Source organism: Salminus brasiliensis, chromosome 4, assembly GCF_030463535.1.
Source record: "Salminus brasiliensis chromosome 4, fSalBra1.hap2, whole genome shotgun sequence".
Classification (NCBI taxonomy): domain Eukaryota; kingdom Metazoa; phylum Chordata; class Actinopteri; order Characiformes; family Bryconidae; genus Salminus; species Salminus brasiliensis.
In genome coordinates, this window is record NC_132881.1 from 31342847 (window position 1) to 31369808 (window position 26962).

Here is a 26962-nt window from a genome sequence, read left to right on the forward strand (position 1 = left end):
ATAGGGCTTGTGGATCTTGCCCATTAGCCTCTATCTGCCTTATAGTTTTTTCAATAAAATATGCTAGTACAGCAGATTCCAACTTTGCCTCCCCACACACACTATTACACAGACATATACAATCCAATATCATATGGCTGGACTTTCAATCTTTCAGTCTCACTTATAGCTATGACTGAAAAGGAGTATAGAAAAAAAGCAAAGAGGCCCACAGCACATCATTCCATTAAATAACAAACGCATTCATTTTTAATGCACAGTTTTTTGTGATAATGCTCTTTCATCTCCTGCTCCAATTGAACACCAGACGTATGAGTCCACACGCCTGGGCCAGAACACCAGACTGCTTAATGCAATAGCCTGAGGTTTCTGGAACTTTCAACGAAGTTTTCACACTATACAATTCTCTTCCAACCAAAGCTGAGCGTGATTCAAATGTTCAAAGGCAGTGATACCCAGATTCAGTCTTATATGGATGAATGTTTCCTATCAGGCAGAGCAGCTGAAGTGCTAAACTGGACAGTGCATGAAATATGTTAAGAGTTTTATGTCAACTGGCAAAACAAGATGCCCTTGAAGAACATCTGTGATGATTTACATTTTAAGTGTTTTAGTGTGCAATCAACATCATAAAACAGTGATACACCAGAAGTCCATAAATAACAACTAGCAGGATGATATTTACTAATTATTAAAAAAGTAGCCAAACCATTCCCATTGATATAGTTTCATTCTTCTTTTCCCCATCCCCTATAGATTAATGCATCATGTTGTATCAGTTGAACCTAATAAAATGGTACATTTGAGATTCAAAGGTTTTAGGGTTCATTTTTTTTTTTTACAGTTTTACAGTATTACATACTCAAAAATATGTTTTACTAATTACTGATCCTATGAAAGCTTTTTAAAAGCCACATATTAACTGCATAGCTACAGAGAAGTGTGTGAACATTAGTAATGCAAGTGCAACTTACAATTTAATAATGTATAGAGGACTCAGGGTGGGGATATCTAGGCACCTCACGATTCGATTCATTTGCGATTCAGAGGGCTGTGATGCAATTATAAAACAATAACCTATGTATCTTTATTTTCTGTACAGGTTTCCTTTTTTCTCACTGTGTGAATACTTGGTACTTTTAAAGGGAAGTCATATGACATGGTGTAATGTGTAGGAATTCTTCAACTGTGTAATGACAACACATTCAGAAATACATTCAGCCTATTGTACATCTGCCTGTTGTCTGACTAAAATAGTCTGTGAGGAGTTTTTTGCGCTGCTGGCTACAGCACCATAACAGCATTTCCATTTGAGCTTCACCCCGCAGATTTCAGCAAAACCTAGCAGCAATCTGTTCTCTCTCCAGGCTTTGAAGTCAACGTTGATAACTCTCTTATTACCCACAGACACAGACATTACAATTTTTAATATGAAACATATTGCATATTGCATTAGAAATTCAAGTAATCCATCTTAAAGCTCCAGCAGTGCAGCAGCTCCAAAAACCTGACCAAACATGAGTTGCTGTCTTTACCGCGGACGTATCTCTATCTCAGGTCATAGGGTCCTTTCCTCTTTATTACCTGTACTTTTGCTGGCATGGAGTGCTGCAAATCTTCTCAGAGCATTTGCCCAATATTATTGTGTTCACCTTTTTGACATTAACAGGACAGATTTAAGCTGTGCATGATATGGCAATTCTTCGACAGCCACGTTTTTCAATTATATTCGCAGCAGCCAGAAAATGTATTCGCTCCCAGTGAACTTTGGAAATTGCACCTCTCTGCAGAAAGTGCTGCAAGCGGCAGAAAGAAATAATGTGTCTCATCTGGTGGACAGCGGCAAACTCTGAGGATTTCAAATTAAAATGTACATAGATATGAAATGAAATAAAGCTGTCACAAAAGCACAGTATGGCTTAATATGTTTCATACACACACACAACCTTTTCAACTAGGGTCTGTCACATGTGTCTAGTGCTGTCATGCTGTCTGATTTAAGATTAATACTGGATAAAAGAACAAAATATCTACCCGGATCATTTGAGATTAAATAATACAATAAATTTGTAGTGTAGAACAGTGCCCCAAAGCAAGTAAAGTGTTTCTGAAGGCTCTTTTGCATTGCGATTCAGCCTATCTTGAGTATTTGAAACTTGAGGAACTTGTAAGTATTCTGAAAGTGAATCACTCACATGCATATTTCAAACTTTATGTGACTGCCAACTCTTTTGGCATCCTCAGATTCCTATGAAATAATTAAAGTGTTTGGGTGGTGTAACATAACCCTCAGTGCAATCGTTAATAGTCAATGTGGTCAAGGTGAAAGGACAACAAAAGAGCTTCATGAAATATGACTGAAAGCAAACACACACTTAACACCAGCCCTGGAACTCAGCAGTCACAGACTCAGCAGCCATTAGCTTACTCATTTTCATTGAGTAATGATAAGAAATTAAGCGTTACTTTGCAACATTTTGAAATGCAAGTAAAGTAAAGTATTTATGATGGCTTGATTGTTCACTTTTTAAAGCAGGTGAAATGAATCTTTTGAACAAACTGTTTGCTAAATCATGATATACAAACAAAATAATACTAAGATACTAAGATATAATACTGTGTTTTTCCCTCTCTATTAGAGCAAGAAACATGCCAACAAAGTGCGCCTGTTCTACATGCTCCACCCAGAAGATGGTGGCCCACCCTCTAAAAGACTGAGACCAGACAACCCGGTATGTAAATGTTTACAGGAATTACAGAATAAATAGTTGTGTGAGAGTAACAGTTTTAAGTAGCATGAGTAGATGGTTGTTGCTCTTGCTTGCTTTCAGGCAGTCTAGCGTACAGACACTCGAGTGTTTGTTAACCTGTCAGTGGAGTCACTGGAGTTAATGGGTGTCTTTATTCACCTGGATCAGATAATGCAGTTTGGAGGTGCTGCTGGACTGAGTTACACCAGTTATACATAAGACCGTACTTACCTTTGTGTATAAAACCTTTACTAAGCCATTAGTTAGCACTAGTTAGTTCTAGTGATGGAGATTTCTACATTCAGTTGCAGAAGTAGTTGCCAATGCTAGTAACAAACAACAAATGTATACTGTTGCTTGAACGTGACAATAACAAAGATATAACCGATCAATAAAAATTGAATTGTACACATTGCACTGACTTTGTACATTCAATAGGGAAAGAAAAACTGTGTAGAAGAAAACAGGGTTTATGTTTTTACAACTGCATTGAATAAAACTGAATAGAAGGCTAGGCTAGGCACCATATCTAGGCACCTCATGATTCAATTTAATTATGATTCAAAGGACTCTGATGCAATTATAAGCGACTGTTGATGCATAATTGCTTTTTAAATACAGGATTTCTTTCTTATCAGTGTGTGACTGTACCTGGTACTTGTAAAGCAAAGTATTTGTAATGATCCATAATGAATTTACTTCCAATCTTTTATTAATAAAACAAATGGAAGTGATGTGGCAAGTCAGCTGTTTTGAAGAGTGTCTGCAGTGTAAAAAAAGTAGTAGTAATATGTCTTACCCTCTGTAGTAGACTTGACAGAGTCTGCAATTTGAGCAGTCACTGAGAGGCCAGGTTTAGTGTGTGGGCATAGCATTTCACATATAGGAATTTTCGCAGTTCATGAGCAACAGCAATATTGAAACATCATCAGTAGGGTTGCAATATTCTGGGAATTTTTAAAGTTTAGAAATGTACCATGGGAATTAACAGGAATTAATGGGAATAAAATGGAAATATTCGCAGCTAAAGGTGAGAAACTTTAAAGTAAAGTTGGTACTGAAGCATAATCTTGGCTAAAATAATTAGATATGATACCAAAACAGTCGAAAAGCAAGCTGCTCCTCAATACCAGGCACATGGCACATTACAAACTGAAGGGATATTGAGATCACACCCCCTGCATTCACTGTTCATTCCTCCATCACATGTACAGCATATGTCCAGATGATTTCTAGAAACCTGACACTTATCATTAGCTTATGGGGAAATACAATTGATTTAATTTGCTGTTAATAATGAGTAATTAATGAATATTTATTCTTGGTTACAGAAACCCTTTTGAGGCAAAACATATACGTAGCTAGCCTGTTCCCTAAGTTCCCGAGCTAAAGGTCCCATTGAAAGTTGCCAGTAATTTACTGGAAATTTTCCACCCCTTTCCCAACCCTAGTCATCAGTAACTAAAACTAGAACTTTCTTAGTGATCTGCTCTTCCTCTGCTACATTCTTTAACAGCCATATTTGTGCCTCTCATTCTTTTCTCTTGTTCTTTAGCACATGAGACTCTAGCTGCCACTCATCAGTGCTAAAATGCTGTTACAGTGAAAAAAAGTCCTGTGTCAGTAGATGTCCACCCATCACGTTACAACTGTCCTGCCAGTTTTCTTAATGTATTTCACGACCTCAATATTGATCTTCTTGTGGAGTTTGGGGATCGCTGTGGCAGTAAAATATCTTTGAGACAGGTGTGCAACATAGTGCAAAAGCTCTGGTTCTCACTGAATACAGATGCAGATCCTTGCCAATAAAAGTTTTTTCATTGCTGCTTATCAGAGGACCATCAAGCAAACAATGTCAAAGCTTCCACCTAACTTGGAAAGGGTGAATCAGATTACTTTCAAACTCTATCGCAGCTTTTATTGCCAAAGATTTGCGGCTGTATAGAAGCCAAAGCCCTTCTAGATGTTAGCTTTTAATGCATTACAGTGGGAGGGTTACGGTCAGATTTCTCGCTCATCCATCCTGTGTCTCTGTTATGTGCAGGCCAACAGCCTGGCGCTGCACTTCCGCCTTTCGTGTTCCATCAAATTACATTATTATTATAAAAATCAGTTTTTGACAATAAACCAATTCATCTAAGAATCTATACCTGCTCACTAAACTGGAGCTGAGCCAGAATCATGATTAGAGCTGAAGGTAAAACCGCAGAACACAGCATTTAGTGTTTTTATTAGCTAAGCAAAAGTAATGCCATTCTCAGATGGTTTGTTAGTCATTTAGCATTGACTTTTTAAGTAATGTGTTTGTCCTCCATGTGCTCTTGTGCAACTGACTCCCGGCTTCTTCTTTTCACTGCAAATATCTGCTTAACAAAGTGCTGTGATTGTTTGTTTGTTTAGTGTATTAATGTAGCTCTATGAACGACCCAAGTATATTTGTATGGATCAATAAAAAAATAAAATAAAATAAAAAAACAGCAATTGCACAGAGACATTGATACTCTGTTTTTTTTCTCTCTGCCTGTAGTCTGCATAAACAAACATATTGACTCAGTAAGGGCCACCTGGCCCACTATTGGGGAGCACAATGCAGAGAAACCTAGAATGCTTTCAGCTGTTTTGGTTCACTTTCATGGCTTGCATTGCTTTACTCTGCTCTAGGGGCAGTAGCCCACAATGTATGTTTATGATTCTGTGAATATATACTCCCCAAACAAAGGCTGTATCTTCTTGCTGCAGGCCTTAGCTCTGGAGGACATTGATAAAGCTTGGACTACAGGCTGTGGTAGACCAGCAGTATGTATGAACCCTGCACACCCTTTCACCATAAAAAAGAATTAAACCCTTTACCATGCTCCTCTGTCTCCTGAGCCTTATTGAGCTTACTCACTGTAGTGTAGCACATGAACATGAAATAAAGCTGGACTGGAACAATAAATACCATAGAAACTGCTGTGATAAGACTTAAAACATTGTTCTAAAATAACTTTGTATGCTGTCTGATGTGTCAGGCTCCTGCTGGTGTGATTTTTTTAAGACTTGACTTGTGTAAACAATACAGTAATTGCTCTCTGCGGTTGTTTTTATGTTGTCCTACCTATAAATTGCAGAGAATGCCTGTAGCTGACTGCTTCGGAGCTGCAATTCAAATGTTTTATGGATTCTTTTTAAAATGGTAGAAAGCAGCTGCTGAAAACCCCATGGTCATGGTAAAGAGGAGCATTTGCTTTTAGAGTTGTACCCGCTTGCTTTTAGACTGAAATATATAATGAGGACAGTGAAGATGACCTTCAGAAGTTCAAAATTTGCCCTTTATTTTCTCATCTCAAAGCAAGAGTGGTAATATCTTCCTCGCCCCCCCTCCAGAAAGAAAGATGGCCAGCACAGCAGTCACCAAGCTGCGTGGATCTGTGTAGACTCTGAATTAAACAGTGATTAATACCTGCTGTTCAGAATGTGGGGAGGCAAATTGAAAAAACCTAAAAGTGCTGGAACAAAGAAAGCGCATCTAGATATAGGGGAAGTAATCTTGCTCTCATTTCCCAGGCATTATTTTGGAGCCGTCTGCCACAGAGTACAGCAAGAACAACCAAACCCGACTGTTCTTGCCTTAGCATTATCATCTGCATTGTAGTTATTATGGTTTAGCAGATGCTGACATTCATGTACTTCCACTCACAGGCTTTAGATACTAAGTGACTGCTTCAAGACTCCAGCACATTTGATAAGAAACTAAAATGGATGAAAATGAATCTTGTGTTGTTTCAGTAAAGATTAGAATGTCAGCTGTAATTTGGGGGTATTTAAATCACTGCTGGTATAATCATAATGAACGTAGAGGCTTTTTATACATTGTCTTTCCATTTTAGTCTATTTTTTAATGCAACTTTTTTCCCCTCTACAGCCACCCCCATCTTTGGAACACTATATTAAACTTTGCTAGCTTAAATTATCTTTTGAAAACCATAATTTATGGAAAGTTAAAAAAAAAAAAAAAAAACACATGAAACAAACAGAACACTTTGGCAAACATAAAACACAGGTAACAGAAAAGGACTAGGACAAGCCATAGAATTATCAAATCAAGCATACAAAGAGAAATAAGAAGAATCTGGAATTAATTTACAAGTGATTTCCTAATTCATATATTCAGATTGAGTTAGCAAACTTAAACCAAAAAGTCTGAAAAGAATCAGAATACATTGTGTTAGGTTACATTAGATACATTGTTAAATATCAAGATAATATCTACAACAAAAAGTATTTTGTTCTATAATTGTCATACAGACATTTAAATTCTAGCCCTCCCTTTTCTATAATGAAGGCCTCCGTAATGCTGAGACAGCATTCAAAAGAGTGTTCAGACATGCTGTTTATCAGATTACAAGGCAGATGAGTCTGACTGGATTTCTGCTTACCTAGACAGCAGCAATGATCCAGAAGTAAGTTCAAGACGCAAATTGAGTAAAATAACTTCTGTAGGTGAACATAAATCTCATTCCCTATCAATAACTTGCCAAGTTCTTTCAGTGTTTGATAGCAGTTTGTATTGATTTATCGGAGGCAATCTGTAGCACATACACTCAGTTGAAATAGTTATTTCTACAGAAAGACTCCCAAGAGAAGTAAGCGGAAGAAGTTTAAACTGGTTAAAGACTTTTACAAGTTGACATGTAACAATATTTTGTTAGTCTCCATAGTCTGTTCAGGTTAGATATCATCTGGACCCTTGCAGACCCTGCCCTAGTTTGGTGGCAGGGGCGGAGCCCACCCGCGTGTGAGTAAAGACAGTTCTTTTAAAGACAGGTGGATGCTGGTGATTGGGTGAATTGTTAAGTGACACATATGAGTCTTTTGGTAGAACTTGTGTTAAAGCTTTTATTTCTGTGTTTAGAAATTATTTCCAGTTAGCCTCAGTCCTTTAGCTACACTGACACTGAGTGAATGAGCGTGGACGTGTTTAGCAGCATATTGCTTAACAGTCAAAAAAAGTCTTGTACTTGTCTTTTAAAGAAATGCTTGTGATATTGCGTCTGATGAGACAGTTACAGTACAGATTTGTTCTTAAAAAGTCCAAACAAAAAGTCTACATTAGATTCATGCTGTATTTTAAACTACAGAGTTGTTCGCAGATCTGCTCTTATAGTGACTGATCTCTTTGTCCTCGTACATCAAAAAGACCCCAAATAAGAAAATATTGGAAAATGTCAGAATATTTGTGATATGTCCGTAAGTGGGTTTTAAGAATAAAGTTTGTCTTAAGACTGTGTGGTAAATAGTGCCTATTACTCCTCAAGTACTTATGTTAGTATGTTCAAAATAAAGCTGCATTTCTATACTTTGTTCCCATAGTCATTGTTTGATATCCAATGTGCTGGAGTACCGAGGCATAACAGCAAAAATGTGACACTATCCAATTACTTATGAACTGTGCAGCAAGTCCCTTAGCTTGAGTAATTACTGTCAGTCTATATAGGCTATGGTTGTGAGGGATAGGGTGCATTTATCGGCCAATGAAACATTCAGCTGATAATAGTCTGTGGAGGAATGTCGTCAGCTGCAGTCAGTTCCAGTGTGAGTCTGGATGATTAGGAAAAGCTCATTAGAGCAGTGTTTATGAATAATTCTGCTGGGGACCAGACCGTGCTCAGTCCAACCAGCCTGCACTTCCATTACCAAACCAAGCCAGAGTCCAGTGGAAGAGAGGGAGAGGGCAACCCTGCTTCAACGAGTACCACTAATCAAACTATACAGCAGAGAGAGCAGGATTTAGCACTCAGTGCAGCTGGCAGTAACTCAAGCTGTGAATAGAAATTGGCATTTTCCATTAAATTGAAGTTAGAAGGCCATTTTGCACAACTGGATCTGTATTTATCACCCCCCTACGATTTGGAAATTCAATCTGGACGATTGGACGCTTCCTGATCCTGCAATGACTTACCAGCGCAGGCTTTTCCATACCTGCATAGCCACCTTTATGGACCCTGGTGCTGCGTTTTACTGTCAGCACAGCCTCCGGGTCTCAACATGATTTACCCCCATCAGCAGCTTCCATTTCACATCACCTCTGCCACAGTGACCACATGAGGACAGCGCTGGCCCCCCCAGAATAGCGTTTTTATGGGGCGGTTTGTTCCCGCTTACCGCTGTAAAGCTGCCACTTTTTATCAACACTGTGCCTTTGCCAGAATAAGGAGAGCGAGTAAACTCTCCTGCAATAGTGTTTCTCTTTTTTAAGAAGTCATGCAAAGGTAGTCAGGCTCAGGAGCGAACATAAAAGAAGAAAGTAGGTCGGAAAGGTTCTTGGAGATAAAAAAAAAGAGTTGATCTTTTTTTTACGGGTGTGTGTGTGTGTGTGCGTGTGCCACTTTCTTTTTGCTTTAGCGGCTTTCTATCTTGCACTGTGATTGAATGTTTGAGCGATCAGTGGCCCCTCTGCCTCTTAGCTTGAAGTGCACAGATGCGAGAGCGGGAAAGAGGGAGGGAAAAGTTTTTCTCTGTTCTTTTCATTTCTCTAAATCTATATTTTGTGCATGTCTTCAAACAGGGAGAATTAGCATGTGCCTCAGCCTGCTTCCCCCTTTCCTTGCGGCGTTTATTTTTAGCCGTGTTTTCACACCCCTCCAAACAGTGGAGAAGCTGTATGTGAGCAGTGGTAGAGAGAGATAAACAGGCTCTTAATTAAAAGCTCTTTGTTAAGAGCAGGCCAGGCCCAGACACCGTCACAGCTTTCAAACCTCTGTGCATACACACTCACACTCACACACATTTTTACTATCATGAAATAGGTCACATGTAAATGGGCAGATGTGAATGTGACAGTGAAGACATCGGCAGATGAAAAGAGGGTGCTTTTGAACCAGACCAAATGAAAACTCTGGCAAAAAAAGGCGAAGCAGGCTGCATACTTTCTCAGCAAGCGCTGTCAGTAACGAGTTGTCACTTCTTCAAATGTCACTCTCCTAGCTGTCACAAATATTTTGCATTCAACTGTGCAGGGATTCAATTTAATGCAAAAACACACTCTGAAAAATTTGAAGAAAAAAAAAAAAAAAAAAGCTTTAAGGCTTATTTTCTGTTCACCTACTACAGCCTTCCTGTGTGTTTAAGTTTAGATGGTGATTGCCTCAGTGTTGCTGTACCTTTCCCAACTGAAGCTGTTGTATTTGGCGCCACATTACATTAGAGATGTGTAGAAAAATGTTTCTGCCCTCATTTCATGATTACAATGATTACTCTAATCCACAAGCCACAGGCCCCGCAGGGCTGACTAAAAGCCACAGGAAGCCAGATCTGAAGAACATCTAAAAAAGAAAGGATTCAAATAAGCCCAGAGGAAACAAGCCAGCAGTGATAGAAAACTCAAACTCAAACAGTGCTGCCTCATGGGGGACCACTGTTCCCGTGACAGGCTTATAAATAGAGATCTTGGATAAATTCAGTCTGTTTTCTTTGTGTTCTTCCACATTGGAGGACATTACATGCACGGGTGCATGTATATGGTAAACAGACTTCTGCTGTAGCTAAGCACAACTGTTCAAACAAGCAGGCATCTCTTCCACGCTTTAAACATAGCAGCACATATGTGAAACAATCTATTTTTTTCCCATTCTGTCCATCTCACCCACACGCGCACAGATACACACACACACACACATTCCTTTATGCACAGCACAGCACGAATTGTAACAGGAAAATGTAGACTGACTGTTTTTTTTAGTTTGTTTTGGTTATTTATTTATTTTTATTTTTTTTTAGTTTGTTAGTTTTTTTCTTTTCCCCTTTTTTCTTGAGCAGGCCAGTGCATCAGATCAGGCCAGACACTTGCTGTGTCCTCAGGGAGATGGTAGGCGTTGAATGCTTTTCTCTGTAGCTCTGTCTCTACTCTACTCACCTCTCACAAACAGCAATCAGAACACACTCACCCCACTGCCCAGCTCGCCAGAATCAGGTCACAGGCACAGGGAAACAGAACTAGGCCACGAAGTTCGGCCTTATTTATCCTGTTACTTTGAGGTAGAAGTGACATCTAACACAGTTGTCCCCTGGCTCAGACATCAGTGCATCTACAAGGTGACAGGACAGGGAAGCATCCCAATAAGGCCCCTGTAGAGCTTGGATTAGACTCAATGTGTCACTTTAGACCCTCTTAGGTCCCTCCAGAACAAGATAAAATAGACCAAGCGTAGGGTAAGGTATCTTGACCATGCCTTTAATTTTGTTGCCATCACTGGAAAATTTTCTAAGCAATTTCTTTTAGTTTTTACAGTCTTTGAAAATCTATCCATTCATCTTCTTTTCCGCTTCCCAGGAGTGAGTCCAGAGCCTAAAATCACTGGGCACAAGGCAGGAATACCCCCTGGACAGGGTGCAATTTTAAACTGCAGTTTACATTATGGGACTATTTCAGGCCAAATTCACCAATGACACCATTTTACATGCAAGTTCCCTTAGGTAAAAAAAAGTCTGCTCCATTACTATACAGTTCTATGCAAAAGTTTGGACACCTCTGATTACATGTTAAATGTTCATTTGTGAAGTGAAAGTAAACTCACATCCTCTATAGAGCAAAGTTTAAAGCATAATTATGTTGTGTTTATTTGCATCATTTTACATGTTTCCACAAAACATTAAATGGGTGTGTGCAAAAGTAATGGCACATTAAATGTGTTTAATGTATTAAATGATTAACTTTTCTCCAATATGTTTGATTCAGAAAATGAATAATAATTTTGTTCCAAAATGTGCAGATAAATATTTGAATAATGAACCTTTATTTACTTATTTTCACTTATAAAAATAGCACAATGAATGTGTCAGTTGACCAGGGGTACCAAAACATTTGCATCAGTTAATTAGGCTGAAACGTATTTACATTTACCCTCCTTCTAATCTCAGTTTCAGTAAGATTTGTACATATGCAAAAACTGAATTGGAGAGTTACATTAGTGAGTCTGAGTGGTGGTATCCTAATATAAATCCATCTTCTGAAGGGTCATTTTTCAAAAGTAAAAAAAGTGTTCTGGGAGCTCATTAAAACACTTACTTAAGAAGCAGAGCTGGTTGTAAGCAAATGCTTGTATAGAAAGTACAGCACAAGTAACGTGTGCTTTAGCTTTGGGGATGCTGGTATAGACAGAAGTGACAAGGGATAGAAAAGCTGTGGTGCGGCAAAGAACTGCCAATACCAATAAATATTTCATCAGAGGCAAGAGGGGAGAATCAGTGAGACTGCTGCCCTTAGGGGGACAACAGGAAGAAAATAACACAACTACAGCCTCTCTTTGCCTGTTAGTAGGCACACACAGACTGACAGAGGGAAAAAAAACTTTCTAGAACGAAAGGAGGCCGTCCCAAACACTTTCGCACCCTTAACAATAAAGTCTCACAGTATGACTTGCTAGCTGAGACATTTCCCTTTTGGGCAGAATGTGCGGGAGCAGCAGAGAACGGTGTAGAAGTGAAGAAATTGAGCAAAGAGAGGTTGTTGTGGATAGTGCCAAGATATTCTGGCACACAAGAAATGTCTTTGAGCACCAAACAAACATATTGCTCCTTTAAAGACAGAAATATCTCACAATAAGCGAATTCAATTGTAACCTTGAAATCTATGGCTTTGAGGATTTCTGAGTAGTATTTTTGTACAAGGGTGTCTGTTTCGTCATCTCCAAAGCTGTTTCGCTACTTTATATTTTACAGTTGACCTCAGAATATTCTGTAAATCACCTTCTTCCGCCTTAAGACCTTTAACCTTGAGGTCACTTGTGTTTGAGTTTGTCCCTGTCTTCTTTGAGAAAAAAAAACAAAAAAACCAAATACCACTTTCTTGTGTGGTGTTATATTTATATATAAGTTTGGGGCTTTTGCATATGTTTCTCATGTATTAGTCTCCTGTACTGCTTATGTATCCTCTTCTCAATCTATTCACTCAAAAAAAACAAGCTACTTTCACAGGTTTGCAGTTACTGTAAAGAAGGATCCATGGACAGTGCCTATATGTTATCTGGCCCTCAAAGGATTAGAGTCCTGTTGATGTTTTACTTGGCTTTTAAAATGTGCAGTGAGTATTTTCCCCATCCTGTGTTATTTAAGCAAGATAAAGATCTAAAGTGCTCTCAATGGACGATTCAAGTGAGGACACTCAACCCTGGTGTCCCCCGCTTTCGAGTAACTGCCTCTGCTGTCTTTGTAATGGATGATAAGCAGCAGTGCTGCCTTGAGAAATAGGCCAGTGAACAGGGGCAATTCTTGGCACTTCTTTGTGTCTGATTTACTTAAGGCTGACCTTCTCTGCTTTCTCAGTGAGGCTGGAACGGGCCAGGCCTAGACAGAGCAGGAGTTTGGTAGAGCGCCAGGACCCAGACTGTTTCAGGACTGATAGTGGCCCAGTAATCCACTGTCCCCTCTCTGAGACAGTGAGGTCAGAAAAACCATGAAACAGTACTCAAACAGAATGTCGGTCAGAATGTGCATTTTTGGTCTGGATTCAGGATTTGCTCTTGATTTCAAGACCTGGGAGGAAAAACAGGGTCTCTGTGTGAGTCAACAAAATAGGAAGCCTCCATCAGGGCTTTAACCTTAGATTGTGGTTTCAGTCTCAGTGCTTCCAACATAATCTCAGAGCCTGACTATCCTTTATTCTTCATGACGGTCCTGGTCCGGGTCTTAATACAATGCCCTTGCCCTGCATCTAAAGGACTGCTCTTTCTCTTCTTCTCTATAGCTCTGGTGTACATGTCTGTGTGTTTGTTTACTGTGATTTTTATACTGCGGCTAATATCCACTGGGACAGTCTGTAGATGTATCCAAACTTTGGCTCATGAATGTTTTACAGTTGCAGTGCTGACAAACACTGAGGGCAAAACGGGTTGGCTGAATATTTCATATGCTTCTGTGTTTCTGATGCCCCTTCAGAAGCTATGTGTAAAAAGTCACTGCTCTACTGTGTACTTTGCTGATTTTTGAACTTATAGATATTCTAACTGGTTTAAGAAAAAGCGAAAGTTGTAAAATAGGGTCATTAAAATGTATTTGTACCCTTTATTTTAGCTTTCTGCAAAATGAGCCTGAATGAGCTAATTATAGACTATATGTAATTTAATATAATATACATTTTATTCATTTCTCTTAATGGTTCTATCTTATCTCCTTTAAATGACCAGTTTACTGTAAATTCATGCTGTAACTTCTCAATAAAGAGGAATAAAGAGTTCCCAAGCATCATCTGTTTGTTTTCTCTTGCTTCCTTATTAGCCTGACCGGATCTTGTCTGTCCCATGCCTCTCCTTGCAGGACAGTGCAGAGAATGAAGTGGACAGGAACAAATGCTGCACGCTCTGCAATATGTTCTTCACATCTGCCATCGTGGCTCAGTCACACTACCAGGGCAAAACACACGCTAAGAGAGTACGCCTGGTGCTCGGAGAGCAGCCCAGCTTAACCACCCCCACAGGTCAGATAGCTACGAACAATTTTTGTGTGTTATCATTAACAACTATGCTTGTTTACTGCCAATACAATATGACCCCAAGATGCCCACTACTTGTGTTGTTGTTGCATTTTGCTAACCTCCCTTACTATATAGATAACATCTTAGTCAAAAGAATGACTTCTGATTTTCTTTTAGTTTGTACAATAAGAGCATAAAGTATGGGTGGTATTAGCTGTGGTCAGCACCGTGATGTAACACTGCTGGAGCTGGACAGGCAGGCTGCAGAGGCCATGGAGCAGAGCACTGTAAAATACTGAGCGGGTGGGATTAGGTGCCCAATGGTGTACTCTTTCACCAAGTAATGAATCAGAGTTCAGGACTGTAAGAGCAGAGGAGGAGATTGGTTTACTGTGAGCGTAAAGCCTATGTGGCATGCAGCTCTGCTCCAACTGAAGAGCAGCTCAGACAGTCAGGCTTTATTTAATGCCCCTTGGCCTGGCGCTACATATGCAGCATTAACACAGCTTTACTCAAGCTCCACTCAATGCTATAGCTTCAGACTACATGGAGACAACGGACACAGATGTAGTCCAGCAAGACATGAGTAAACCGAGGAAACACACCCACTGCACCATTCCACAGTGGACTGTCTAAAGCCACACGTTTGAAGCTGAATCTATTATAAGCAAGCAACATTCTCTTTTAATAAGCCATGCTGTCAACCTGCACAAGCATTAAGAGAATAAGCTCTGAAGAATGTGCACTTGCATGGAATGCTAATGACCTAAATTATGAAATAAAGGCTTGAATTGTAGCAGCACAGTGGGTGTCCTCTGAATATCATGCTGTGTATATACTGCATATTGTGTTCCTCTCACCCCAAGCCCCAAGCTTGGTACAACTCCCATGAGGCTAGTGTGTGAGGTGGTGTGGGCCAGGTCACAGTCAGCAGAGCGTGAGTCTGCACGGGCCTGGAGCTTTCTGGCAGTCCCATCGATCTAAAGGGTGGGGGGTTACTCCAATGTCAATTTCTCACTCCATTCAGCTAACACTTCTCACATGAACCCAGCAGCTGATATACAGGCTAACTCCACCCAGGCAGTCATAGCACATGGACATGTAAGAGGCCCCTTTTACTCATGCTTTTTTACACGATTACCAATAGCACACGTTGCTATAAATGCCAGACACGGCAGTAAATGTACAAGCGTTGGGGTCATACTTATGTATGGTTTAGTTGGAAATTTATATTAAACTTACACTTGACATATCTACTGAGGAAAAATGAAGACAGTAACATATTCCGATTTCCATGCCATGCTGATAAGATTCACAAGCATTGGTTGATTTTATCATATCATCATTCAGACCATTGCAACATGTCCATCTTAACATCTTCTTTGCCAAACTGCTGTTATCCCTCATGCTAATTTTAGCAAGAGCAAGTTTTTCATTCCTGGCAATACAGCTATACGTTAAAAACAAAACACCAAAGGCAAGTCATTGTGGAGTGTATTGATTTATTGACCTTAAATAGATGCAGTCTGCATAACCAAAAGCAGAAAAGTAATGTTTGGGTTTGTTTTGAATGCTAGACCTGAACTGGCATTGCATAACTTTGGCATTATTGACAGTTGAAGGTTATTAGGAAACCCAGAGCTGTCCAAGTGCGATAGAATTGATTCCATACACACTTTTTTAGTCACCTCAGACTTTGCCACTGGAAATAAGCCAGTGCCGGGAAAAGCTGTTGGAGTTGGAGCGAGGTTGTTATGTTCAAACTTGGCATCAATGTGGATGGATTTGTTTTCATTTCCTCTCATAGAGGCGCATTTGTTTGGACACAGATTGGTTGCATCCATATTTGACTGTGCTGTATTTCAAAGATAGATGTCTAACACATGTTTCGGATAACTTGTTGTAGACAGCACTTAGGAGCTTCCATCTTTAGCCTGTCGATACTATTAAGTTTCATATCCTATCATCAGCCTGTAATTTTAAGCAAGCAGGTCCATGTTTTTCAGACAGGCAGAACATGCTCCATCAGCATGCACATCTGTTTCCTATATACTCAATTTACTTTTTGAAGAGGTACGTTAGGATGTGAAATTACTTTTTAAGTGTAATGTGGTCTTACATTACACACATAAATCAGTGTTTATAGAAAATACATGTTTTAATCAAATGCAACCTGGATTTGTTTTCCCCAAAGTGAGACTGTGATATTGTATATTGCGTGCTGTCTCTACTTTGAAAAGTGTTTCCCCCCATTCATTTGGAAGTAACGTAGGGGGCTACAGATTTCATGAGAGATTAAAGTTAAAAGTAACCTTCATGAAAATTCAAAGTGCTCTGCACTCAGGAGGGCTCCATTAGATGAGGATTGCTGGTGACAGTTGAGGCAATGTGTGATGGAGATGCCCTTGAGAGTTGGTTACCTGGTCAGGCTCTATCTCTCTCTCTCTCTCTCTCTCTCTCTCTCTCTCTCTCTCTTTATCTCTCTCTTTGCCCTCACTCTCTCACTTAGACTGCCAGGCAGCTTCAGATTCATCTCTTGTGAATGGCCCTGCGTGCCCTACCCTGTGCTTCCAGGCCTTCTCAGTGGAAAGTAGCACTTACTCACGCTTCAGTGTGCACATATCATACCGCCAAATAGGGAGAAAAAGAAAAAAAACAGAGAAACTTTTCTTTCTGTTGTTCAATCTAGCTGACCCGAATGGGCAGTGTGAAGAAGCACACCTTCCCCCTTTTCTCCCAAAACTAGCAGCATAAAGAGGGCTCAACAATCCATCATCATATTGATTTACAAGCCTTTTTTATTCAGTTGAAAGCAGTAACTGAAGCCAGCTACACTGGAACCCATTTACACAAAACTATGTAAGTGGCGTTTTAGTGAAATGTGTATTGTTGGGTTTTCAAACTTTCAAAGAATCATCAAAGAATTTCTGTGGGATTTAAGTCAGGCAATTGTGACGGCTACTCCAGAATCTTCCAGGACGTCTTCTGAAACCAAGCCTTGGTGGACTTTGAGGTATGCTTGGGACAATTGTCCTGTTGGGAGGACCAATGATGCCTTAGCTTAAGCTTTCTTGTAGAAGGCATGAGGTTTTCTCATACTAAGTGGACACTCTATTAGAAAACTCCAGGAGCACTGCTGTGTTTGATCCACTCACACCAGTGCAACATACACTAATGCACCACCACCATGTCAGTTTCAATGTCACTGCAGTGCTGAGAATGACACACCTCACAAATAATACCTGCTCTGTGGTCGTCTTGCAGTGGTACTGACCATTGAAGAACAGAGTGAAAGGAGGCAGCAAAGCAGGCAGAGAAACAGACAATCTTTAATTATAGAACTACCAAATGATCAAATATGGTAAATGAGCTATGGTATAGAACCAGTGAGGGTAGTAGAAACAAGAAGGTGGTGGTAATGAAGTGGTCAGTTGGTGTATACAACTGTATATAACTGCATTACACACCGCATATCATGAAATAGCTGTTTTTTTCTCCTTTTTATAAATTAATTAGTAACAATTGTCCTACAAAATTAAAGAGTCAGAAAGAGAGAGACAGAGAGAGAACACCAAGGACAAGACATATTGATTTGAACTAAATTGAATAATATTCAGTCAGGCCTAAATCAAATGGGCATTTGGTCCAATGGATCAGTAGTAAATTGAAGTGAGCTGAATTATTATTTGTTGTACTGTATCACAATGAATTATATCATAAGCTGCAAAATGAGATCACAAAAAGAAAGCGAGTGATTCGCACCCCTACCTTCTCACAAGGCATATTCCTAGCACCATGATCATACAGTAATGTGCCTTGATGTGACAAAAAGATGGTTAAATTGTGGTTTAAATTGATCCATGCACAGTGGTTTGAGCATTCTCGCTCATAACAGTGCAATGTGGGTGGTGAGAGGAGCAGAGGGAACCGTAGTTACTGTAACTATGTGTTCTTGGCTTTGTGTTGCTTCAGTATGACTAACTAATCAACTAATGCATGAAACACTACCTTAGCAACCATAACATTTCACGTTCGAGTTCCCAAAGATCAAACGATTTGAAGGTACGCCTACTACATACAGTCTAAGGATTCAATACCAATATATTAGATGTACAATATAATCATATGGGTTACTGGATAGCACTAAAGAATAGTTTTAGTGTCTATTTATATGGCGCATCACTGGCCAATCTCAGTACATTTTCAAATGTGTGTACACAGATACACACCCACACACTGTGTTCTTAGCCCACACTAATGGCATCTGTAAACTCACCAGTTGCATGTAGCTGATTTCAGGCAACATTGGTGTTTTTAATGTCAAGCTGTCAGGTCACCTCAGCTTTTATAAGGTTGCATTTCCTCCCTGTCCCATTTTAGGCCCTGACCTGATGTGCTTCTGGTACACTTTAAATACAATGCACATGCAGTATCATATTAGAGACTGCATAAACAATGAAATGATCTCTACAGTAAAATCCTAACAAGCACTGTTGCATGCCAAGCAAAACATGCTACTCTGCACTTACAGGCCATTCTTGATTCTATTCTGCTGCTGTAATGAAGGTTAGCTGCTCTTCTACTGCAGCATGCATTCCAATGGCTTTTAGCATATGCTGCAACAGCATTCTCTGTTGCCTTGAACGATGGATGAACATGCAATGGTGTCAAGGCCTGTGGGCTATTTGGGGGTGGTAACCATGGTAACTAGTCTGTAGTAGCATGGAACATGGGCTACTTGGAGGTTTTCCATTCTTGGACTTCTGTCCCAAAATACTGGACCATTCCCCAACTTGCTGTCAGATTGTGTCTCTGGAGAAGCCTTAGCCTTTAAATATATGCATAATTTCAAACAGGCTCTAAAAACATATTAGTGTTGATTGAACTTCATAAGAACGGCTGGGCTAAGGTACAGACTGTGCTGTATAATTTTTTTTTCCAGGCTGTTCTATATTTATATACTCAGATTTTACTGTGCTCTCTGTCTCAGACTCGACCCCAACAACCCCTCAGCCTACAGATCCTCCCCCACCACCTCCACCCTCATGGCCCACAATGGGCAACAATGGAGAAGCAGGCAAGTATTGCTGCTTGTGCGGCGCCTGGTTCAACAACCCTCTGATGGCACAGCAGCACTATGAGGGCAAGAAGCACAAGAGAAACGCAGCACGGGCAAGGCTACTGGAGCAGCTGGCAGGCAGTCTGGATGCCACAGAGAGCACAGGTTAGCGTGCATGGATGACACGTGAGGTGTAGGTGGTAACTGAATAGGTTCGTCGAATGTGAGCAAAAAGTTTTGGTTAAATTTTTAAATGTACAAAACTTTCCATTGCACCATTACGTCCCCATAAACAATGTATTTGTGATGACAGTCTGTAATGAAGCTAAAACCAGCCACCCATCAAATTAAGAGTGAGTGTGGAAGTAATTGAATTGGAAAGTGGTTTTCAGTGATGGGCCTTCACTTCGACGACCAAATAAAAATAGACCACAAACAATGACATGACAAAGGGCTTTAATGCTGCGCTTGTGTGTTGGACATTTTTGCTAACATGACCAGGTGCCACTTTATGAATTCCATGGTGATACCAGATTGTATGCACAGCCAAAAATATTATATTGCTAATAAAAATGGTTAATGGCCTCATAAATTCCATTTCAATACCTTCCATCTTCTCTCTCTATGCCCAGAGAGTACACAAAGAGTCAGTACTCTAAATATACATGTTTCAGAGTGATGTAATCCTTAAATACAGTCATGAACTGCATGCTCTAGGTTCCATGACCCACACTGCCAGTTCAAAAGCCGCTTTAACTAAACTGAGTCATCCTGCCTCGTAGCTTAGGCCTTTTGAGCAGTGTCATCTTGAATATAGTCTTCATATTTACCAATTGTAATCCAGGTCTGCAAGTCCTGTAGTTTTCCTGAGGAACGGTCAACTCCTGCAAACCCTTTTTGTGTAAGACATGACTGGATTTAAATACTTTGTACTTTCATATTAACATGGGACAATATGTTTTGTCTCAGTAGATGCTCTACTGACTCTATGCCTGTCTTTGCCTTCCAAGGTGGCAACTAGTGTCAAGAGCCACTAAAATAGAAAGTTTATGGCACCACGGCCAAAGAAATGTCATTCATTTTTAGCTTTCTAATTGTGAAATTGGACACGTTGTCTTAGTTTATTCAAAGTGAAGGCCAGTGTCAAGTGTCAGCCAGAGGGGTATAAATCTTCCCAACATTTGGATGATGAACAGATGAACCAAATTTTTAGGAGTGGTGAAGCTCTATCCAATACTTATGACGGGTTGGAGTGTCATTTGTGATCCAGAACTAATTCTCCAATATCCGTACCTTTCCACATTGGTTAAAAGCAGGCAGATCCTCACAGCAATGTTGTACTCCCAGAAGACTACAGGCTGTTACTGTAGCAAAGAGGAGCAAACGTCTTATTTATTCCCTTGACTTTAGAAGAACTTCAGATGAGCAGAGTACTAGAAATGCTAGGACATATAGTGTACCAAGTTCACCACAATGTGACTCCCTCATGTGTTGGAGAAAAGAGTAGGCTCTTAAATACTCTTTAACTGGCTGGAGAGACTCCAAGTTCACTCATGTAATCCGAACTTCAGCCTCATCCAGCATTAGCATGCAGGGTTTTTATCACCCAGCGGGACACAGATGCATGCAAGACAGCTGCCAGTGGGTCATTGTCCAAAGACAGCTCATGGGGGATCAGCAGGTACATGCTGATACTTGGTTGCCAAGGACAGAAACCCAGCAAGCCACAATATAAAAAGGAGGTGTGAGCCAAGAAATCACATTTCAGATTTTTTTTCTTAGAAGCTGTTTACCATCCTTTCATAATGAAACCTGTGAATTCCATCATAAATAGGGGATACATTTTTTTTTTGTTTGTTTGTTTTTTTGTTTTTTTTTTGCTGTAGCCATTGCATACACCTTGAAGAAAAAAACATCAGCTGCTCTGCATGCCTTGTGGTTGTCATAGATGCACAAATGAAAGCACCTGCCCTTTGTAAAGTTGGAGACAGCAACGGTAAAAATGCTTATTACTCATTATGTGTTGGATTAAACAAATAAGGTACAAAAAAGGTAATTTTTTAAATTACTAGACCACACAGTCATCAGACAGCAACCAAGCCAAAGGATGCCCTTGTTTATAGCACATTGCTGTGAATGTCACCTTCTATTTAAATCTCACCCAAAATATTTGCTGTTGATTACAGCACCATGCAAAAGGAGACACAGATGCCTCACACTTCTAAACTGGAGAAGTTAGCACAGCTAAAATCAGGTTGAGAAACAAAGCAGTTTCTCTGCATTTGTCAAGAGTGAAAGCACTCTTCACTTCATATTGCTAAATCTGTGCTCTCCTGAGCATCACTGGCCTAAAATCTTCTCACCTCTGTTTCTAGCACTGCACTGTGTTTGGCTGCCCTTACCCCATACCACACACAAACAACACACTCAACACAGTCTTCTCATAGCCTTGTAAGCTGTCCATTTGAGATCCTTTGGTTCGTTGTGAAGACCTCCCACTTGTTTAGCCTATTCCTAAAGATACTGCTTGAAGATTGCAGCCCAGAGTCTGGCCTGTTTATGTGGAAACCACTTTGGTATAATGGCCTTCTGGCTAAGGGATTATTTTGATGTTGAGGAAATGGGAACAAAGGATGGCCCTGTCTGTTTCTGGCAGGTATTAATTTTCCCCAGAACAACAAAAGTGGAAAAAGGAAAAAAAGAGAGCCTTAAGGAAAATGCTTGTTCTACAGAGAGGGGGTTTCAAAGTGCAGCGATTTGCTGTGTTTAAAATTGCAAGAGAATTTGACTTCCTTTTTGCAAGCTGTAAAATGCCAAGGACATGCACTGCACACCAGAGATTCGCATGATTCAGAATTTCTTTACTGAGACATCTAAAAGAGAAATAAGTAATAAATAAGTCAATTAATTGAATTAAGCTAATCTATACACACACTGTTTGTAGTCAGTACTGTTCACAAAAGCCTGCATGCTAATCCGAGATTACCCATGTAACTGCTAATTACATAAATATATTGACCTTTGACATAGTATAAAGACCATAGGCTTCATGAGTTCTACTCAGACGTCTGTTTTATAACAAAGCAAACATAAAATCCAAACAGCCTTACCTGCTTGTGACTCTATGAGCTGGCTTCCCATCCTCCAGTCTTGTGACTTCTACCTTACACAAGACCTAGATGACTTATTACAGTAAGAAGTACAACAGAATGCGCAAGCCTCCCCTCTCCATGCACTGTCAAATAAGAGTCATCTTGGTTTACCGCACGAAAGACAACCCACACACATACGCATGCATATGTACTCACACACACACAGAGTTATACTTTATTGTATTATTTTGCTCATCATTCTTCGTTAGGAACATTCAGATCACAGAAATGTTTTGTGAAGATTAAGAAATAATTGTAAAGATTTAATGAAAGATGTTTTGTCCTTCAGAATTTCAACTGTGTTTGTCTTTATTGTATGGAGCTGGAGGAGGTACACTAAATATTAATATGTCACAGAGAAATCACATTCACAAGATTATGCTGTAGCCATGCGTTTCATAGCTTGTGGGGATGCCTCAGTATTTTATGGTTTTGACTTGCATTGCTGCATTGCTACATCTCTGGCTGCACAGAAACATTTGTGTTGAAGAATGAGTCTTTCACTCCAGTAAATAAGGTCCTACCTGAGTACCTCTGAAGCAATTTAGAGTGTCCTTTCAAATTTCTGCTAATCTAAAATGAACGCATCCAGAATAGTCTAAATAACTCAACCAAGCAATAACCTTTTCTTGGTATACTATCTCTCCCTGTCCGTTCAGCCAGGACAGGTTAAAAATGTCGGCAAATTCTTGGAATACTCGTTCCGCTTGGTAGCAATTACCAAAGGGAAAAGAATTAGATTGATGGCCTGCTGTCTGAAAATAAGAGTGAACTTGTTGCCTACAGCCAGCACTCAGCAGCAAACTCTCATCTATTCCCTGCAAACATTCATCAGCCTGGGTTGGTTCTCTCCCGCCCTCTCTTCATAGCATTTCAGGCGGTTTAATTAACAAGGATTATAAGCTGCCATGGTGTCATGTTAGACCGGTTTATTAGCGCCACACTGTGAGGTCATTAGGGGTCCACGATGTAGCAAACATTCATCAAAGAGAGCTTATTAACAGACATAAACATCAGTGCTATTAACGAAGAGGTCCGAGGACCATGCCTCAGTCTCATCAGTTAGATTTTGAAAGGCTAAATCTGGGACTCTTCAGTCTTATCAGTAATAGCACTGACTCTTATCCCGGTTTCAGGGCTTCGGTTTCTAGTGTGAAAGGCTAAACCTTAATTAATAGACACTCATCAGACTCAGGAGAACAAAGGCTGTGACAGTGAGGGAGTTCATATCACTATGTTCTGACAGCAAGCACTTTAGGCAAACCTATAGCTAATAACTCCTTTACACTGTGAGCTATTTGCTATGCTTGTCATTTCAGAGATATGTCTCCTCTAATTATGAAGAACCATACAGACGTGTTTGGAGATTCATTAGGAAAGCATCACCATTTGTCTGGTGTGCTGACACTCCACACTGTCTGAAAACATGCATAACTTCATTCCCAACTAACTCTGTGAATCCAAAGTGACTCTATGTCTAAAACTTCAGAATAATATTCTGTGTTTGTTTGTTTGATTGATTGATTGATTGATTGATTGTATGTATGTTTTACTGTAGAACTTAGAGCTAATTTATATTCACTTCCATTCTATTGATAAAGGCAATAAAGGCAGATCAGTATGTTTCATATGAGTTCATTTGTTAAATAAATAATTAAATATTTTGTTAGGTAATCTAAACTAGACTTGCTTATGTGTTTTTCTTGTCAGTGCATGGCATACGGTCATTCATCATCTAGTGCCAGCGCAAAATTAAACATGACATGACTTCAGACATCAAACATGTCTTGGCTAATCAACTACATTTTGGGGTAAGGGGAAAATAGTACATATTTTCTTTTCTGCCAAACTATCACTTAAGAGTTGTAGAGATTCTTCAACAGCAAGAAATGGCACAGTTGTCAGAAATAACTCTGCAGATGTCTTATAGAAATCAAGCCATTACACAGACCAAGTGATTTCTCCATATGTGATGAGTGTTGCTATACCTCTTCAGCGCTCCTTCTCTCCCTCTTTTTCTCTCTCATTCTTCTCTTCCATCCATCTATTTTTGGGCCACTGCTGTTCTGTACCACCTGCAAACCCCTTAATTAGCACACATCTGTTTTTCTCCCATTGCAAGGCTGTGCATGTGGCTTTTCTGTATTCCGCTAAACCAGCCAATCCATTTTCCCCCAATTCAAAAGAGCCAATCCATTTTCCTTCAAATCAAACCAGCCAATCCATTTTGCTTCAAATAAAAAAGGTCACTGGGACAAAAGAAATCTTCAAATGCTAATTCACACTTGAAATTTCAAGAGATTGAAAAGAAATATTTAATAGGAATTGATTAGCAATGGGTAATGACTGCACTGATGTTCGCAATTGGTACATCAACAATGCTCTATTCAAGTAAAGGGCTGACACAATAACAGGCCTTAAATATAGATTTCTTTTTTATTCTAAATTGAGCCAAAACACTATTCAAGCAAATTACATAAAATGGGCTACAAAAACGGTAAAGGCTGTAAAAATAGATTTCTAGTCTCTTTCAGTGTTCAAAAGCATTTTGAAAGTTATTCTGAGTTACTATTTGGGTATAAAGTAAAACATGTGTATTACAGTGTAATGTTGTGTTGTGTTGTCAGCAGCATACTGTTTAACTCTGACAAAAAAGATGTATTTTTCTGTTTATTTATATTTCAGGACTGCGCAGTAGTTACTCGTGCAGCATGTGTAACGTGGTGCTGAACTCCATCGAGCAGTACCATGCACACCTCCAGGGCTCCAAGCACCAAAACAAGTAAGTTTACTTCCCTTGCTCCTCCCTTCAAGTCTGTGAGCTGGTGTTCTCCATGTACTGCATGAATGTACTTTTTTAGTCTCCTCATGCATTTGTTTTCTTTTAATCACAGCAATCAACTTTTCGTCATCCTAGTGAACTCAGATTAACCTTTACTGTGAAACTTGACCAAGGTGATATTATTCCCTCTACTCTCTACTGGGGCAATATTACGCGGGTGATTATACTGTTATGATGGAGGCACTTTCAGCTCATGCACCCTAATTGTGTTAAATTACAGAGCCAGAATTAACAACTTCTCTTGGGGCAAAGTGACAGAATCAGCACTATATGTAACAAATTGAAGGACTACCATTGATTAAAACACTGACTTCCTCTCAACTACAAGCAGATAGATGCGCTGTATTGTTGTCTGTTTAGTGTTGTGTAGAGGAGGCTGTGTGATGGGTAAACACAGCCACCTGTGAGTTTGTGGAGACGATTAAAGTACTGCTTATTTTCCTCTGCCACAGTCTTCTCATGAGATACCGCTGTGACCATATGAGCTAGTGTTTTCCATCAAATTCTTTTCCCTGGCTAAAGATGGAAGATACCACAGCCATTGAGATTTAGCAAAGGGAAAAAGAGATGCATCTAGAAGAACACAGAGAGGGATTGGAAAAGAGTGAACACAACACTGAGAAGAGAGAAGAGAGAGAGATAGGATTCACCCCTGCTGTGTGAATTCAAACAGCATGCTCAGTTGACAGAGATAGACTCTGCCTCATAAGTCAGGCAGACGAAGACTTAATGCAAGCCACACTGGGGTTTTTTTTTCTGTCTCCCCTTTTTAAGCAAGAGTGCTTTATGGTACACAGCTGGCCTATTTCTAAGCACTACGTGAGTAGAATGTCACTAAATCACTAACAGTGCCCCCTAATTATTCTTCAAAATCAACCAATTGATTAACATGCCAACAGTGCCAGAGGTGTGGGAGTGAGCGGAGGACACAAGCTGAAAGCCAAATCACCACTGTCTCTTAGCTCCCACCGCTCATTCACAGTAATTACAGCTACATCCCCACTAATGAAAAATCACTAAAGGCGTAGAGGTGTATTGGTGAAAGGGCACAGTTAACTATCTTGTCATTCCAACAGGTCTATGTGCCTTACAATCAAGACATAGCTTAGTTCAGGGGTCTATTTAGCATCACAACATAAAGAATGGAGAATTATTGGTTCATGGAGGGCTTTTTTTTCTTGAACACCTCCGCAGTAAAGTCAGAGCGCAGCATGAACATGTTCAGTAGGAGGAAGAGTCCTTAGATCTTTGCCCAGAGACAAGCAGCCATCTGCTAGAGCCCATATCAACCTGCTCTGATCATAATGATATTTCATAAGAAGCATTTACCTTGTCTGTAGTACAGTGGCATGCAAATGTTTGGGCACCCCTGGTCGAATGTCTGTTGCTGGGAATAGTCAAGTGAGCAGAAGATGAACTCATTACAAAAAGGCATGCAGTTAAAGATGACTAGTTCTTTTAATATTTTCCACACAATAGTGTATTATTTCTCTTTTTTTCAATTTAGAGTGAAAAAAAGGAATGAAGCACCATGCAAACATTTGGGCACCCAAGAGATTCGAGCTCTCAGACGATTTTTACCAAGATTTTAATGGCTTGTTTGCAATCATCGTTAGGGAGGGCAAAGAGTTGCGAATGTAAAAGCTTTAAAAATACTATTGACTCCTCAAACCTTGTATCAACAATCATCAGCCATCTGCAGTGAACATG

The 26962-nt window shown here is 39.8% G+C and overlaps 2 protein-coding genes across 3 annotated transcripts in view; one reads left to right on the forward strand and one right to left on the reverse strand.

Moving 5' to 3' along the window:
- LOC140554709 (zinc finger matrin-type protein 4) overlaps positions 1-26962 on the forward strand; it is a 56658-nt gene that overhangs the window by 17684 nt on the left and 12012 nt on the right. The window contains exons 3-7 of one of the 2 annotated variants that reach the window (XM_072677990.1): positions 2640-2732; positions 5490-5546; positions 14043-14202; positions 19190-19423; positions 25096-25192. In XM_072677990.1, the coding sequence (XP_072534091.1) occupies positions 2640-2732; positions 5490-5546; positions 14043-14202; positions 19190-19423; positions 25096-25192 (641 nt within the window). The remainder of the gene's footprint in view (positions 1-2639; positions 2733-5489; positions 5547-14042; positions 14203-19189; positions 19424-25095; positions 25193-26962) is intronic. The other variant, XM_072677991.1, reaches the window with a different exon arrangement.
- The window catches only part of marveld1 (MARVEL domain containing 1), a 108898-nt gene that overhangs the window by 5883 nt on the left and 76053 nt on the right, over positions 1-26962 (reverse strand). The gene's annotated exons all lie outside the window — the stretch shown is intronic.